Here is a 17,161-nt window from a genome sequence, read left to right as displayed (position 1 = left end):
GAATTGCATGTTTAATATATATTGGATTTCTGGCCATCTAGGGATGAGGGAAAGGAAGGGAGAAAAAAAAATGGAACATAAGGTTTTGCAAGGGCGAATGTTGAAAGCTATCTATGCATGTGTTTTGTAAATGAAAAGTTAAAAAAAAAAAAAAAAAGAATTTTGCCATGAATAAAAATGAAGACACTCCACTTAAGTTCCTATGCAGAGTATAAATAGCCCTGAAATGACCTAATATTTTACTCTAATGGCTGGCTTTGGTGGGAAACGATATGGGCCACGTCTGGGAAGTCATGGACAGATCCGAGAGTGTTTGGGAGCCATGGTGACCCTATTGGGGGTACTTTCTTTACTCTTACAGATTGTCACTTATCTTTTGCCATAAGTGAAACAGAGGTGGCCAGAGGTGAAACAGAGGGAGAGGACTTGGGGGAGGGTCACTTATGGGATTCAGGGGATCTCAGATTTACAACCAGAGAGGGGTCTCAGAGGCTCTCTGGTCTAACACCCTCTTTTCAAAGAGGACAACCTGGAAGGAGGCGAATGCCTTGTGCAGGATCACCCAGGTGCCCACCTGGCAGTTACTATTACCAGTCTGTCCTAGGCCCAACAGAGTACCTTTGACCACTGTCCTTTGCAGTGTGAACTCTACCCGGCTCGCCTCCTCTGAGGCCTTCTAAGGTCTCTGGCCACGATCTCTTGAATCTATAGCTTAATAACCGGTAGCGCACTCAAGAACAGCCACGTGTAATCTTAAAAGCCTTTATTATACCTACTCACATAATGCCCTAACTGATGCCCTGACTTGTTGGTTCCCGAGTGAACACCTGGTCTGAAGACCCGCGTGTTCACTACCAAAACCCTTACCTCTTTCGGCTACCCATCTCGGCTTGGCCACCCAGGCGAGGGAGCCAGGTTAAAAAAGGCCTGGGCCTCCAGCCAGAGCTACACGGAGCTGGGGAAGCATCAGGGTCCGCAAGTATTTTGTCCCCTTGCTCATGCACAATAATACTATCATCTGCCCAGGGAGTGAGTAAAGTGCCGGATCCTGAGACTCAGCAGCTGGGTGACCCTGAGCAAATCACTTCACTCTGCCTCAGTTTCCTCATCTGTAAAATGAAGGAAAAGACAACCTCTCTGCCAAGAAAACTCCAAACGGGGTCGGGGAGGGGGACAAGATTGAGCCACGGCAGGTATCCAGGGTCTGTGGGTTTTGTTGTGTTTGTTTTGGGTCCAGAACTCGTCCGGGGAGCTCCCGGCGTGCCTGAGAGTTTGGGGTGCTGCTGAGCTGGGCGAGCTGGTTCAGAGGCAGAGCGAGCTCGGGTGTCCGCACCCCAGGGACACGGAGGCAGGCTCCTCTTCCGGTGAATCTCCCCAGATCTCCTGGATATTGCGCCTTAAGCCTGGCAAAGCCCCTTCCTCCAGGCGCTGCGCAGAATTAGGTCTAGACGAGACTGCACCAGCGCCGGCGCTCACTCAGGCACAGCCTCGTCTCCAGTTCGCTCCTAATCTCCGGTCCTGATCTCGAGCGGCATTTAATTAAATTTGACCTAGTCAGCCCCAAAGTGGCGTCGAGGGCTGCGGGTGAGATTTGGGTGGAGAAGGAAGCGCAAATCCTGGGGGCACGAAGGCCTCCGGCCCGCCGAGCCTCTGCTCTTCCAGCCCTGTCATCCCCCCCCCCCATTAGGACTGTGGTTCCTCATCTGCTCACGTGTATCATCCGAGGGGCACCCGCCTGCACAAGGCAGAGGCTCGTGCCCATACACCCCCTCCCCCCCCCCGTGCCCAGCACGAGGCCTCGGTAAATGTGGGCTGGGAAGGAGGGTCAGAGGGTCAGGGAGAAGGCGAGGGGCGCTGCCCCGGGCCCAGTTCTTCCTCGGGGAGCGGGTATGGCTTCGGCCGGCAGCCACGATTTCCGAGGGCTTGTGGCATCCAGACCCCCAGAGGAGACCCCTGTGCTTCTAAAAGTCTCCGAGGAGATCCGGGTCCTGCGCTCGCAAAGGGGGGAGTCGGAGGCGGGGAGACTTAGGGGCAGAGTCGGGGAACTGGGGGTCTCAGTGCTTCGGGGTCACAAGCGAACGCCCAGCTTGTCCTTTGCGAGGTTCAGACTCTACCCTGAAATATGTGAGAAAGGGGAGAAAGAGACAGAGACAGAGACAGAGAGAGACAGAGAGATAGAAGGACCGAGAGACAGAGACACAGAGATAGAGAGATAAAGAGAGACAGAAGGACCGAGAGAGATACCGAAACAGCGACAGAGAGATTGAGCCCTAAAGCCGGAGAACCGGGGGTTTCAGGTCATTCTTGGGAAGCCCGGCACGCTCCTGCACAGCCGGGCTAGAACCGTCCGGGTTCTGGAGGGCCTGGGTCGGGGCCAGAGCCCTCGGCAGGAGCACGTTGTCTGCAGGCATCTTTTGGGGGCCGGAGGTGGGGAGGACAAGCGAAGGGGCGTATATTTTCTTAGAGATTTAAAGCTCCGCAGCCTTTTGTACGCCTCCGCCTCCGCCCCCGCCCCGGGCCACTCGCTCCGACTTGGGCTGCGCTCTGAGGGCGCAACAGGTCCCCAGGTTCTCGGTGGTTCCCAGGCTGAAGCTCAGTGGCGCCCCTCCTCCTCCCCAGCCGCCGGCCCGCGGGAAGGGCGAGCCTCCCGAAGGGGAAGAGCCCCCGGCCGCCGCCCCTCGGGAGTCGGGGCCGGTTCCGCGCCCCCTGCACCGGCTGGCACGGGGGGCGGGGAGGAGGGGGAGTGCGGGCAGAGGGAGGGGGAGGGGTCTCGGGAACCCCAGCCGGTGGTCCCCTGAAACTGGAGGCCGGCTCCGCGCCTCATAAATCATTCATGAGCCGGGCTTCGAGGGCTGCGGAGCCGGAGTACGGGAGGCTGCTGCGTGTGCGGGCAGAGGGGAGGAGGGGGAGGGCGGAGGAGAAGGAGGAGGAGGAAGAGGAGGAGGCTGGGGCTGCGGTAGCGGCAGCTGTGCCGGAGGGGAGCGGGAGCCACGACGTGCCTTAGCCGGGCGCAGCTGCAGCCCCGAGCCCGGCGCAGAGCGAGCGGGGAGAGGGGACCGCAGCTGCCGACAGCTGCCGCCGGTGAGTCCGGCCCGCGGGGGCCGCTTCCAGGGCTGGGAAATGCCTGGGGAGAGGGGGAGGGCGCGAACAGGGAACCCGGGGGGACGCGGGCCCTCAGAGCCGGGGGAGCGCCGGGGGACCCCCCAAAGCCGCGCTGGGGGGGGCCGCGGCGGGGGCTCGGGGGGGGGGGCGGGGGCTCCGCGGGGCTGCGGCCACACAGCGGCACTTGCCGTCGGGAGGCGGCGGCGGGGCGAGAGCCGGGCTGGGGGGAGGGCGCCGGGAATTGGGGCTGGACGGGGGCGCGAACGGGGAGCAAACTTTGTGGACTTTTGCGGTCATTTTCCAGCGGCGCAGCCGGGGGTTCTCTCTACTGCCGGCCGGGCTCGGGGGGAGAGACGTGAGGGGAAATCGGTCTGTGGGCCGAGTGGAGAAACGGGGGGCCACGCTCGCCCCCGCCCCCCACATGTTGTGACTTTAGTGGAGGTCCTCTGGGACTGCGGGCTCGCCTTCTGGGAAGCTGAGGTGTAACGGCGAGAGCCGGGAGGGATGGGGGCGGAGGGCGCGACGGGAGCCGGGCCGGGGGAGAAGAACACCGGCTCCATCGCTGAGGTGCGAGCTGGGATCTCCATCAGGACCGCGGTCCCCGCGGAGCCCAGCGCGCCCCCCCCCCCCCCCGCCCGGCTCCCCTCCGGGAAGCTCGGGAGATGAAGCGTTACCTAGTGTGCAGGAATGGAGGAGCAGAAACAGCCAGACGGCCCCAGGAGCTCCGGCCCTCCCCTCCCCTCCCCCCACCTCTGCTCCCGCGGGTTCCGACCCGGAGCATCTCCCGCTTCTCCCGAGCCTCCGGGTGGGACCCGGACCCTGCCCGGGCGGGGGGGGGGGGGGAGAGAAAGGGAGAGCTGGAAGCTTTCGGTTATCCGGCGCGGCGGAAGCCCGGGCTCGGCGCACGGGGCGGGGGGCGGGAAGGGCTCCGGAGTCGGAGGAGCCGGGCTCGGACCCGCAGCCAGCCCGGGCTCGGTCCCCGGCCGCGGACAACAAAGGAGAGAAGTGCAGAGAGGAGGAGCCTGGCTCCAGCCTGGGACCACCCCCTCCTCAGCCCTCCGAGTCCCGGCCCCGGCCCGCTCCCGGCAACCACAGGGAGCGTCCCGGGAGGGGGCTCGGAATGCCGCCCCCCCCCCCCGGCCCGGAGAGCGCTGCCGCCAGGCTCCGCTCTTCCCTGGGCAAGTTCCAGGCAAGTTACTCCGGGTAACCCCGCGCGCCCCCTGTCCGGCACTCCCGGCCCGGGCTTCCTGCCCTGCAAATCGCCTTTGTAGTCCACTGCTTTGGGGCACGGGAGGGGGGAGGGGGCGGCCGGTGGCGAGCTGGTGGGCTCCGCGGGCCGCCGGGAGAATACTTAAAAGAGAAGGGGGTGGGGAGGAGCCCTCCGCCTCTGCCCGCGACAAGCCGTTGCCATGGGGAGAGCTCTGGGGCGGCCTCGCGCCGCCAGAATCGGGACGGGTCCCGGGACCGAACGCAGCGGAGTCCCGGGCCGAGCAGACACTGCTCCAGAGTCAGAGAGGGCTGACCAGGACTGCTCTGCCTTCCTCCTCCCCGGCCTCTCTCGGGAGCCTGAGAACAAGCCCTGGGGTTCGGCGGAGGAGAAGAGAGCTCTCTCTCCGGGGGAAGCAGCATTTCCAGGAGGCGGGCCCGGGGCTGGAAGGGACCTCGGAGAGAATCCAGCCCCCCCCCCCATTTTACAGGTGAAAACCTCAAACCAGCCCATGTCTAAGATGGCAAAGCCCCTCCGACTGAGGCGCAAAGAGCCGTGTTATGTCTGGTTTGTCCCCCTCTTCGGGGGGACAATCATACCCATCGTTATTTCTATAGACGACGGGACTCTCCGTGAACCAGTTCACGTAAGCTCCCCGAGTCAGTTTCTTGAGCTACAAAATGAATTACAAAATGATCCCCCTTCTAGCTTCCAAATCGAGCCCCCAAAGCCCTTCCAGATTCTGCTGTCTCCCCCCAAGCCAGAACTGAAATCGGGCCAAATAGCAAAGATAGAGGTGGTTTGAAAGAAGGGGGGCAGGCTGGTTCTGCTCGGCCCCCAGGGCAGACCCATGAGCGGTGGGGGAAGTCCCAAAGACGTGGATTTAGCCTTCCTGTCAAGAAACAACCTGGGGAGCAGTTAGAGCTGTCCAAAAGAGGTACGGCTTCTCTCCCGGGAAAGCCGCGATGCCTCCAGCCGCCGCTACATTATCTCCTGTCAGGGATGTTACAGTGAGAAATGCCTTTGGGGGGGGGGGTGGATTAGTTGGTGGCGGGGGCTCCTTTGAACCAAGATGATGCGTGTCAGTCTTGGGAGAGGTGATGGTATTTGTGCTTCTTCCCCTTTCCTCTCAACAGAGAAATTCGGAAGCACTGATTACCCTTGCATAGGGGACTTCAGAAGCTCCCCATAGACATCCTGCCCCCATCCATTACCCTTGCATAGGGGACTTCAGAAGTTCCCCACAGATATCCTGCCCCCGATGAGATGGGGTTGTCCCTGGGGGAGCCGTTGGCAAGGCCCAGAGCAGGCACAAAACTGTTTTAAAGCTCTCCATAGACCCCCAGCATTGCTTGGAATCCAGTGTAGACTGTAATGTGAAGGCTTAGCTGTGCTCAGAGCACTACTGAATTCACACTGCCCCTCTCCAAGTTCTTCATCTGATGTGGAAGATAAAATAAGACACGAGAGTATTCCTGGGAAGCAGGCTAGCCTGGGGCAGAATGGGAAAGGGGGTGGTATGGCCCCACCCTCGCCCTCTGCCCCTCTGGGGCTCTTCTCCCTCTTGAGGGGCAGCAGGAGAACCACGACTCAGGCCTTTGCTCTAGAGCTTCACTTTGGCCCTGTGGCACTGATTTTACTTAACCCTCAGTTCCCTCGTTTGTAAAATGGAGTTCCCATTAGATGGCCATTGTCTCTTCCAGCTCCAGGTCAATGATTTTTAAACTTCCTCCAGTGCAGCAGCACAGCTGTAAACCGTTTACCCCAGGAGCCACTGTGGTCGTCTTCCTCCCTCCTCCCACTCCCCACTGCTTTTGCCCGGGATTCAAAGGCCTGCAACCTTTATGCTGCTGAAGCCAGGTTCCACCGAGTGAGTTTAGTTTTAGTCCAGGAATCTTGTGACTGCAATTTCGAAAGAATTGCTACCATTGGATGGTGGGGATGCCTTTTAATTTAGCTTATGATTCAGGAGAGTGTGGTAGAGAAAGCAAATTGGAAGAGACTAGTGCTCAGTAAGGCTGGAAAGCCAGGTGGGCGTTATTTATTTGGTTCCTTCTAAATTAAATACAAGGACAGGCTTTGTGGCAAGACCAAACCCTTTTTGAATCCATAGGAGAGCTATAAGGGAGGTAACTTGGGAGGCACGCTCCCCAGGTGATTCTATCAAGTGAGGCGTTCCCAAGTAGTGCTATCAGATGGGTGCCCGTGGAAGGGGGAGGCTCAAAGAAGAGAGGAGGAGAATTGTTTGGCTGTTTATGGAATGAAGTGCATGTCCTTCCTATTTTCTGTTGGGTTAAATGTGACCTCACCTATATTCAATGTTTGTTAACCTGACTGTTTGTGTAGGAGGTGAACTCACCTTCTCACTGGGAAGACCCAAAACATAAAGCAAGTTCTGATACTCCTCAGGGAAACCCCCGAGTGATCGAACACCATAATGTCATGTAATAAGAAGCCTCCAAAACCAAGGTCTTTGTGACCATCAGCATTGGGAGTGAATTCCAAGTCATTATGAATTCCAGATCATTCTCCTGAGATCCTTTGGTTCTTTTTCTTTTCTGAAACTGAACAGGTTGCACTACACCTGAGGTGCCTTTGCATCTGGTTTCTGTTGCCCTTCCACATCATGGATTTTCTAATTGAGCAGGTCATGACTCGGATGACTTAGCATTCTACATCGCATTTTATTTTTTGCCAGTTGCTGAAAATGAGGTAATGTTTACCTGTCAGCAAAGCCTCTAATACTTTCTTCCACCCTGATCCTGCATTTATTAAACACCTACCAGGTTCTAAGCACATAGAATGCTAGGCTCCTATTTTCAAAGCTCTTACCCCTTCTTGTGAGGAGGATGAGTACACAGAAAGAAAATCCAAAGTAATTTTGTAGGGAATTTGCCAGGATTAGCCCTGTGAAGGAGCTGAACCTTGAAGTAGGGATTCCACTAATCAGAGGAGAATTGAGTGTCTGGTCCAGATTTGGGGGGCTGAGGCAGCAGTGGGAGCCTGTAGACCTTGCTGAGTAGGCAAGTGACACAGTCAGGTTCAGGTTCTCGGAACTTTCCTTTGGCAATTTTGTGGAGGAAAGACTGGACCGGGAGAGGCTGGAGAAGGGAGACCAATTAGGAAACTACTATAGCAAGCCTTGGGGAAGGGGGCTTGGGCCATAACCTTGGGAGGTTGTACTACAAGAGGCAGTGAGTGTCCACAAAACATGGCAGTGACTTGTAGATTGAGAGGTTACATTTGAGGATGACTATGAGGGTTTTCAAGCCTGAATGATGGAAAGTTAGGAGGGGAAGCTGCAGGGGGGCAAAGGCAAGAGTTCTTTGGGGGTTTAGAGGGACAAAGGAGTAAGCCCTGACTCAGGATTCAGAGGACCTTTAACCCATAGAAAAAGAGAGGGGCAGGTGGGAGAGAAGCAGGGTACAAGAGAGGGAGAGAAGAGGGGGTGAAAGGCAAGAGAAGAAGAGAAGTGCCTGCTGATGAGACATGAATGATGATCTAGGGGAAACTAGACACCCAGGAGAGGGAGGGGAATGTCGTGAAAGCCTAGGGAAAAAAAAAAAGATTGACTTAGGAGGAGGGGGTATCCGAAATACTGTGAGCTGCTGAGAGGTTCCAAAGCATGAGGATGGAGAAGCCAGGTTCTGACAAGAGATCACTGGAAACCACAGAAGAAATGGTTTTAGTTACCTGAATTTGGAATCCAGAGAGTAAGAAGTGAGAGGGAGTTGAGAATGCTCAGCTAGAAAGTGTAGATGTCTTTTATGGAAGATAGGTTTTGGAAGAAAGATGTGGATGAAATGGACCATGCTGGAAATTTAAGGGAACTATATTCTCTTCCTTTGAAATATCTCCCCAGAAATAGTAACTCTGAGGTCAAGGAAGTGGACCCCATGGGGAAGTGTTGATTCTGTTTCAAAAGAGAGGTCCCGCTAGGCTAGGGTGATGAGATTAACTAAAGACCTCCCACCTCCCGAGATAATCTGATGACAGGACCTATGGGGAGACAGTAAGGATGACTCATTCTCCTAATCCCTAAATCGCCTGACAGCCTGTCTCTTCTGTACCTCTGAAATCAGGAATATGGCTGAGCATCCTGACTGCCTAAAGCTGTGTTATTTCAGTCATTTTCAGTGATGTCCAACTCTTCATGACCTCAGTTGGGGTTTTCTTGGCAGGTACTGGAATGGTTTGCCATTTCCTTCCTCAGATCATTTTATGGCTGAGAAAACTGAGGTAAACAGGATTAAATGGCTTGCCCAAGGTCACATAGTTATTAAGTGTCCAAAGCCAGATTTTAACTCAGGAAGGTGAGTCTTTCTGACCCCAGTCCTGCCCCTAAGCCTGTGGAACATCCTATATGTGTGTGTATATTTCTTCTGCAGAGTTGGCCAGCCATCTACCAACTGTTCATTAGTTTATGCTAATTAAACTTTTTTATCTTCTAGCCTTGCCTTTAGATTTATTGAACACCAATCAAAAGGGCCTAGATAGGATAAATAACTGCAGGGCAAACTTTAGGATTTCTCAGCTGAAAAATATTGAAGGAATAGGGAATTCCAAGGAAAGTCTTTTTTTTCCCCCTAAAGGATGGAGATCCAGGAATATTTGTTAGCAATTTGAAAGAATATAGATGAGGATTCAGTGAATAATGGGAGATTAAAAATCAGAGGAAGGGGATGTTCCAAAGGGTCTTTAGGCAGAAAAGGATCAAAAGCACCTCTAAATGAACTGCTATTGGTCCAGGAAAGGACCACCTCTTCCTCTGTAAGAGGAACAGACAGAGAAGGGGAGAGGGAGAGGGAAAGTGTGTGAGTAGGGGGGTGAGGTTGAAATGATTTAAAATGTAAAATTGGAGCTTTCAACAGATGGCCTCATTTTTTACAGTGAAGTGTAAGATAAAATCCTTTGCCGAGAGAAAGAATGATTTGGATATTTGGGAGTGGGGGGAAGAGGGGAGGAAAGAAAAGGTGAGAACTACCCCTGAGGTTTGTGTGATTGAATCAATCGATCAGGAAAAAAGAAAAACATCATTTACCACTGAGATCAGATAACAAATTTGTAGTGGATGGATCTGGTTAGCACTCTGACTTCATCCATGGCTGTTTAAAAACTGGGAAGAGAAGCAGAAAAGGTGTATAAGAGCGGGCAATATTCCAGACTAGGGATTTGAAAAGGTTTGAATAGGCTGGGTTCAAGATTTTGAAAGTGAGGCTGGAGCAGGGATGATGGCTTGGGAAAACCAGGCTACAGTTGGACTAACTGGAAGGTATGACCTGAGAGTAGTTTTAGGAGGAGTGAGCCACAAGGACAGATGGAAAGGACAAGAAATCCTGGTCAGAGGAAGACCATTTACTTATGGATTGTGAAGATGTGAGCACGTAGGACCAGACCAAAGAAATGAGCATCTCTGTATTCGATGGGAAGATATAACTCATGGAACTTAGGGTTGATAAGCTAGGGAAGGAGGAGCTTTGATTGGAGGGTGTAATAATCTAAGTTGATGCTCCCAAGTGTAAAGACTGAGGCAGAGAGGAAGAGGAAGGAGAAAATATAGAAGTGACAGTGAATAATGGGGAAAATGCTTCTGATCAGGGGGAGTGAAGACTCAGGTATAAAACGAGAATCACTGGGCCTCCCCTTCAAACCATCCTCAAATATAGCCACTGTGGAATCCTGTCTCTGCCACTTACTACTTGTATGAATAGTAGCCTCAGTTTCCCTCATCCACAAATTGATGGGGACACTGGATAATCTCTGGGATCCCCTTCAGTTCTACAAACCAGGATGTAAACATTTGAATGGCTTTAACTAGGCTTACTATCAAATGTGACATTGTAGGAAAGCCAGATTTCCCCTGAATAATTAGGGCATTTCAATGGAAAAAAAGATTAGAAAAGCATTTGCTAAATAATAAATTCTAATTATGGCTTACTTTTGTGTGTGTGCCCTATATTTTCTTCCTTTTTTTTTTCTTTTAAATGGCTAAGAGGCCTCAGAAACCTGAACAGCCTGAGCAGTTCTGGACCCCTGAGAGCCAGCCCCTCCTTCGACCTGCATTATTCCCTAGGACTTAGAATATAGATAAAAGGTGCATTTGGAAACTGCCAGGTAGGAATAAGGGGAAGCACTTACCTGCTCTCTGGGAGGAATCGAGTGGACCTTGTGGCCTGCAGTGAGGGACCCTGCTGAATCCTGGGAGAAAAGCACGGCCAGAGCATGTTGTCTGACTTCTTCCCGTTCCCACAATAGACTCCGGGAATGGCAGAGGCAGAGCTGGAAGGAGCTTTAGAGCTCATCCTCCATTTTACAGATGAAGGATCTTGAAGGATCTCAGTCCTCCCCTCCCTTTCCTCATCAGCACTACAAACTCCTGCCTGATTTCTAACTTCAATTCGGACAGCAAGGCCAGGGTTTAGTAAGTGCTTCTGGGTGCCGTGCTAAGTGCAGGGGATTCAAGCCAGTCCTTACCTACCAGGAGCTTAGATCCTAATGGGAAAACCATTGTTGCAGAGGGCAGCTTGGGGGGTGAGAGGAGCTTCTCTCTGTCCGAGCAAGCATCCTAGCGCCCTTTCTTGCACACTCACCAAGATCTGGCTGCGCCCTCCCGAGTTACTTGGCTCCGGACTTTGTTTCCTCATTTGTAAATCCAGGATTCTTGTTTCTAGGAATTGTTTTGAAGGTTCTTTGTAAATCACCGGACCCACTGAAGCCTTTGGAAATGGGAGCTATTGTTATGCATGTTGACCTTAACCTGCAGCAGCCTGAGCTTTCCGGTAATTTAGGTGGGAAGCCTTCCCTTCCCCTCAGAGAGCCTCCCCGGGGGAGGATGGAGGTATTAAGCTTTTTTTCCCCTTATCTCTTTGCCAGGCTGGGTGTCCAGACTCACTCCTAGGAAAGCCGAGGCCCGCTTAATCCGGGGAGGAGGAGGAGCAGCCGCCAGGGAAGCCTCATGAACACACCTGCCCATGTCACTGGTCTGCTTCCCAGCAAGCCGGCTCGCCACCTGCCACAAACATTTCCCAGCCTCGGAAACAGGAGCAAGCCCCCCCAGTCCCTCCCTCATGTTTTCTGAATCTTGTTAAACTATGGCTGGCGTCCTGTGTTTCCCGCTGCTGCTGGCGCTGCTTGGAGGGCCTGTGTCCGAGGGGCAGGCGGTGCACCGGACCCCCTCGGGAACCCTGGACTTGGGGTACCTGCCTGCTGGGAGCTATGAGACTAACATGCACGTGGATTCGGGGCCCATCGAGATTTTGTTCCGAATTGTGCGAGCCTTCCTTTTTGTGGTGCAGCCCAACCCTTTCCCTGAAGGTAAGGGACCCCCCTTTTCCTCTTTTTGGTCAGAAATCTAGAAGAACTCGTTCCCAGCAGGATGGACAAAAGCAAGATGAGTTGAAATGGGTTAAGTGTCTTAGACCACAAGCAGGATGTCAAACTCAGGATGGGGCTTTTGTACTGGGGGGGAGGGGTTCTTTGGATGATCGTTAGGGAGTAAATTGATTTGGGGGTGTACGTATAGAAACTCAGCTGTGGAAACGAGTAAAGTAAATTCATTTTAATTAAAGATGAACTCCATAACGTGGTGGCCCTGACGGTTAAAATTTAACTCCATGGATCAAGTGTTAGATTTTGCTTAGGGCAAGGGGAGTCCGGGCTAAGCTTGTTTAGTCGCTCAAGTGGTAAATGGGATGCATGTCCCTATGAGTAGTAAACAGCTTGGGCTGTGGGGGAAGGGACGGTCTGGCTCACTTGGGGCGTTCGCACTTCATTTGTGCACAGAGGAGCTGCTGCATCATGGTGGGCCCATTTCTTAATGCTCTCCTCCTAAAGTAGTTTATATTTATATTTGTGGGGATGAGATTATAAATTAAAAATGGCCGGTGAGAAAGCAGTATGTTAGATTAGGTACGGAATTTGCAAAGAAAATTGCTTTTATTTTTAGATGACCTATCCATTCCATTGAACTTAAAAGTGTTCTTATAGTCGTAGTTTGCTTTAATTTTTAAAGCAGTTTCCTCTTCATTTGAGGAATTGCCAGAATATTTGGATTAATTTGAGGGGAGTATTGATGTATGCTTTGGAAAGCTTTTCATTAAATTAGCAGGGATTCCCATGTCCAAGAATATATAAAACAAGTCAGCCACTTGTACTTAAGAAGTGTGAATGTATACATGTACGCTTAGTAAGCTATTATTTGAGGTTCTTTTTTATGGAATAATTGTGGTTTTCTTAACTGAAAGTCCAGTTTTTCCCCTCACTTTTAATTTACAAACTTCTCTGCTACTCTGACTAGGCAGTGGACCCATAGAAATAGAAATATAGACAGAAAGAGAAAAAGAGAGAGAGAGAGAGAGAGAGAGAGAGAGAGAGAGAGAGAGAGAGAGAGAGAGAGAGAGAGAGAGAGACAGAGAGAGACAGAGAGAGACAGAGGAGAGAGAGAGAGAAAAAGAGAAACAGAGAAAGAGAGAAATAAAGAGATAGAAAGAGACACAGAGAGAAAGACACAGAGAGAGAGAAATAGAGAAATAGAGAGAGAAAAGAGAGACAGAGAAAGAGAGAGAAATAAAGAGATAGAAAGAGACAGAGAGAGAAAGACACAGAGAGAGACAGAGAGAGAGAAATAGAGAGAGAAAAGAGAGACAGAGAAAGAGAGAGAAATAAAGAGATAGAAAGAGACAGAGAGAGAAAGACACAGAGAGAGACAGAGAGAGAGAAATAGAGAAATAGAGAGAGAAAAGAGAGACAGAGAAAGAGAGAGAAATAAAGAGATAGAAAGAGACAGAGAGAGAAAGACACAGAGAGAGACAGAGAGAGAGAAATAGAGAGAGAAAAGAGAGACAGAGAAAGAGAGAGAAATAAAGAGATAGAAAGAGACAGAGAGAGAAAGACACAGAGAGAGACAGAGAGAGAGAAATAGAGAAATAGAGAGAGAAAAGAGAGACAGAGAAAGAGAGAGAAATAAAGAGATAGAAAGACACAGAGAGAGCACGAGAGAGAAAGAGAAAAAGAGAGAGACAGAGAGAGAGAGAGAGAAATAGAGAGAAAAAAAGAGAGACAGAGAGAGAGATATTAAACAAAATTTGTCGTAATTCCATGCCCCAGGGGTAGGTAGTGTATGAGTTGAGGCGGAAGGTATCTAGCCACTGACACGTTGAAATGAAAGTTGTTCACTCACTTATTCAAGATTTAGAGTTCTAGGAAAAAGGTTCACTTTGAGCACAGTGTCTATTTTTAATTAAAGAAAGTAGAGATAACAAGTCAGACTTTGTTACTACATTAATATTCCAATACAGCACTATAATCATCAGAAGAAAAGGAAAACAAATTATGAATAAGAGAAGTTTATGCATAATAAACACTATGTGCTAACAAGTTATTTCTGAATAGTTTCCAGTTTCTTGAGGGTTTTTTTTTCCTTAAGTGTGAATATTGTAGATTAAGAAACTGTAGCTCTACGAGGTCTCTGTAATTTGTATCTCTTTCTTGAGGGGAAAATAAAGATGCTGGGAATTTGCTAATGGAGAACAATACATTTACTTTATTTGAACTTTGCAGAGCTCCCTCCCCTCTCCCCCAGAACTGGTTCCTGTGCAGTATTCTTAGGCATATCATGTAATTAGCTAATCCCATAATCTTTCTTTCCATATGTTGTTCCATTTTGCTGTCTCTGGTTTTAATGGGAAGGCTACTTTGTAATTTGTTTTTCAAGAGCGTACTGATTTTTAGTTTTCAATGCATGTGATCAAGCTAGAAGGCAGCTTTGGGCAGCCCATAAAGCTTTAGATGCACTCTGGAGTGTATATAACTCAAGTCTGCTGTTAATTAGACTGGGGCTTCAGAAGAACTTCAGTCTGAATATAATCTGTGAGCTCTGGCCCGGTTTATTTCTTAATCTTCGTCAATATTTTTGTCTTCCAGTTTCAAAAAAAGGAAGTCCCAAATGTTTTAGCAGCAGGCTAGAAAACTGAAGGAAAAAACATTGCTAGATTGTGTCAAATAGCCTGTTATTGAAAGGGTGATCACTTAACCAACTTGTTTCCCTGACCCATTTTTTTTTTATTTTAGTAAGTTTGTTTATATGTAATATTCACCAAGTACACCACACTTTAAAGGACAGATGGGAGGATCTAGAATCCTGTAATAAAGAAAGGGCTGCATAAATGGATAAAATGCTCAATAAGCTTCAGTAGCTCACTATTACCTCTGGCATAAAATACCCACTCTTTTATCTGGTATTTTAAGCCTAGTCTCCCTCCAGCCTCTTTCTATATCATAAGCTCTTGTCCAGCCTAACTGGTCTATAGACTTTTGTCCCTTGCCTTTGTGTGCTTGGGCTGTTTCCCATTCCCCCATGGGGATGTATTCCTCTTTTCTGCCATTTTGGAATGGCCTTCTCCCCAACTGTAGAGTCACATCTCACTGAAATCACACTGTTTTCTATTGGCTCTTAGAGAGTAAGAACTTTTTCATTTTTTTAAAATTAATTTTATAATTATAATTTTTGACAATATATATGTGTGAGTAATTTTTTATAACATTATCCCTTGTATTCATTTTTCCAAATTATCCCCTCCCTCCCTCCACTCCTTCCCCTTGATGACAGGCAATCCCATACATTTTACATGTGTTACAGTATCACCTAGATACAATCTATGTGTGCAAATCCCATTTTCTTGTTGCACATTAAATATTGGATTCCGAAGGTATAAGTAACCTGGGTAGAGAGACAGTAGTGCTAATATTTTACATTCAATTCCCAGTAGAACTTTTTCATTTCTTTCCTTGTATTCTCAGTGACTGGTCTTGGTGTCTGGGATATAAGATTGTTTTGTCCCTCGTTCTCAAAGACCATGACATCAGGGAAGTGACATCCAAGGGAGGGGGCTGGGTAAGGTCCCCAGTCTCACTTTCCCCTCCAGAACCATCTGGGTCCAGTGACCAGATCAGGATGATCTGGACGCAATGGGAGTTCTCTCTATTTTTTTTTTTTTTTTTTTGGTGGTGGTGGGAAGCTAGCTAGGGAAAGGATGAGTGGAGAGAATAAAGGACGGCTCCTTAAGTGGGTTAACTAATATTTAAGTAGTGAGTCTGAAAGACTGGTTCAAATCTTGCCACTCTTTCTAGTTGTGACTGGACAAATCATTTGGATTCCTCCTTATCTGTTAGATGGAGATGATAATGCTTGGAGTGCCGACCTCCTGGGGTTGCTATGATACTTAAATGAGATATTATATTAATAATAACAACAACTAGCACTTATAGTATTCAAAGATTTTCAGATATGGGAAGTAGGTGCTGTTATTATTCCCACTTTAACATACAAGAAAATTGAAGCAGAGGTCAAAGTCCTTGCTCATACTCACATAAGTAGGAAGTTGATGAAGCTGGATTTAAATTCAGGTCTCGCTAACTCAAAGCCCAGTGCCCCAACCACCGCACCAGCTAGTTATACATTAATTAGCCTGTAGTTCAGTTGGAACAGTTCCCTGGGAAGACAACTGTTTAAGTAATGTTCCCGGCCTCATGAATCCAAGTCTTTGAGGCAGATGCTTTATCCAGGGGGCTGCACTCACAACTTTCAGAGGCTTTGAGAATTTGGCAGAACAGTTCCTGACCTGCATGGGGAGGGCTTGTCTTCACTGGGAGTTCCCCATGCTAATCAATCCTCAAGTCTAGTCAGAGGTCTAGTCGGTGGTCAGAGCCACTGTGTACAGTTGTTGGCAAGTGCTTTCCAAACACTGTTCCAGAGGCACACAGCTCCAGAAATGGGAAGGACCTTGATCTGGTACCAAAAAGCCCAAACCAGCCCTCGCGTTCCTGACCAGAGCCCCAGAACCTTTGCTTGAAGACCTCCAATGAGTGGCGGAGACCCACTGCCTCCCCAAGAGGCCCAGGCAGTTTCTGGACAGTTGTTCTTGTTGGAAAGCAGAAATAGGGAGGTGATCATCGCTCCTGCGGTACTCAGCCTTCATCTGGGATATTGAGCTCATGTCCAGCTGCCCTAGTTTGTGGAAGGGAACAGCTGGAGGGGGGGGCAGCTTACTTTGCCCCTCACTCTGGTTTGTGTGAGGATTCCTCGAAGAAACTGAGCACATTCATAGCCTTTTGGAGGCAGACTGAGGGACGTGAGAGCTGTGGGCAAGTAATTCAAGGGCTCCCATGTGGAACAGGGGCTACTGTTGGTCAGTTTGGGGTCAGAGGCAGAACGTGGAGCAACAGGTGAAGTTACAGAGAGGCAAGTGGAAGCCCAGAGCTGTCCTGAAATGGCCCCCCCTCCTCAGAGGCCAGCAGGCGGGAGCTGAATGCCATCCTGGAGCTTCCTTTCTTGTCCGACTCGGTTTGGACAAAACGGGGAGTCCCTTCCAGCTCTCAGACTCCCCAAGTTTTCCCTGACATCAAACCTAAACCTGTCATTCCTGGTTCTCCTGGAGTCTGCACAAAAGCCTCATTCTTCTTCCACAAGAACATCTCTTGGCTGCTTGAACAGGACCATTACCTTCTTAAGCCATTTCTTTCTCTATGGAGCCCCTTCCATCGAGCTCCAGGGACCATTACCTTCTTCTTCCTTTTTCTTTTTCTTTTTTTTTTCTTTCCTTTCTGCTGAAGCAATTGGGATTAAGTGACTTGTCCAGGGTCACACAGCTAGGGAGTGTTAAGTGTCTGTGATCACATTTGAACTCAGGTCCTCCTGACTTCAGGGCCGGTGCCCTATCCACTGCGCCACCAGCTGCCCCGACCATTGCCTTCTTAAGCCATTTCTTTCTACGGTTAAACCTCACCAGCCTTTCCATTGACCCTCACGTTGTCTGGATTCCATTCAGACTAATGGACTTCTTAAACTAGAGTGCG

At 50.1% G+C, this 17,161-nt stretch overlaps 1 protein-coding gene across 7 annotated transcripts in view; it reads left to right on the top strand.

Moving 5' to 3' along the window:
• The window catches only part of PROM1 (prominin 1), a 233,347-nt gene that overhangs the window by 89,278 nt on the left and 126,908 nt on the right, over positions 1 to 17,161 (top strand). For 2 of the 7 annotated variants that reach the window (XM_074274793.1, XM_074274788.1), the window contains exons 1-2: positions 2,535 to 3,081; positions 11,183 to 11,623. In XM_074274793.1, coding sequence (XP_074130894.1) covers positions 11,401 to 11,623 — 223 coding nt within the window. In that variant the 5' untranslated portion in view covers positions 2,535 to 3,081; positions 11,183 to 11,400. Of the gene's footprint in view, positions 1 to 2,533; positions 3,082 to 4,549; positions 4,800 to 10,980; positions 11,098 to 11,182; positions 11,624 to 17,161 lie in introns of those variants that run through there. The other 5 variants (XM_074274791.1, XM_074274790.1, XM_074274794.1 and 2 more) reach the window with 5 other exon arrangements.

Source organism: Sminthopsis crassicaudata, chromosome 6, assembly GCF_048593235.1.
Source record: "Sminthopsis crassicaudata isolate SCR6 chromosome 6, ASM4859323v1, whole genome shotgun sequence".
In the NCBI taxonomy this organism is placed as follows: Eukaryota; Metazoa; Chordata; class Mammalia; order Dasyuromorphia; family Dasyuridae; genus Sminthopsis; species Sminthopsis crassicaudata.
This window is presented reverse-complemented; position numbering and strand designations above follow the sequence as displayed.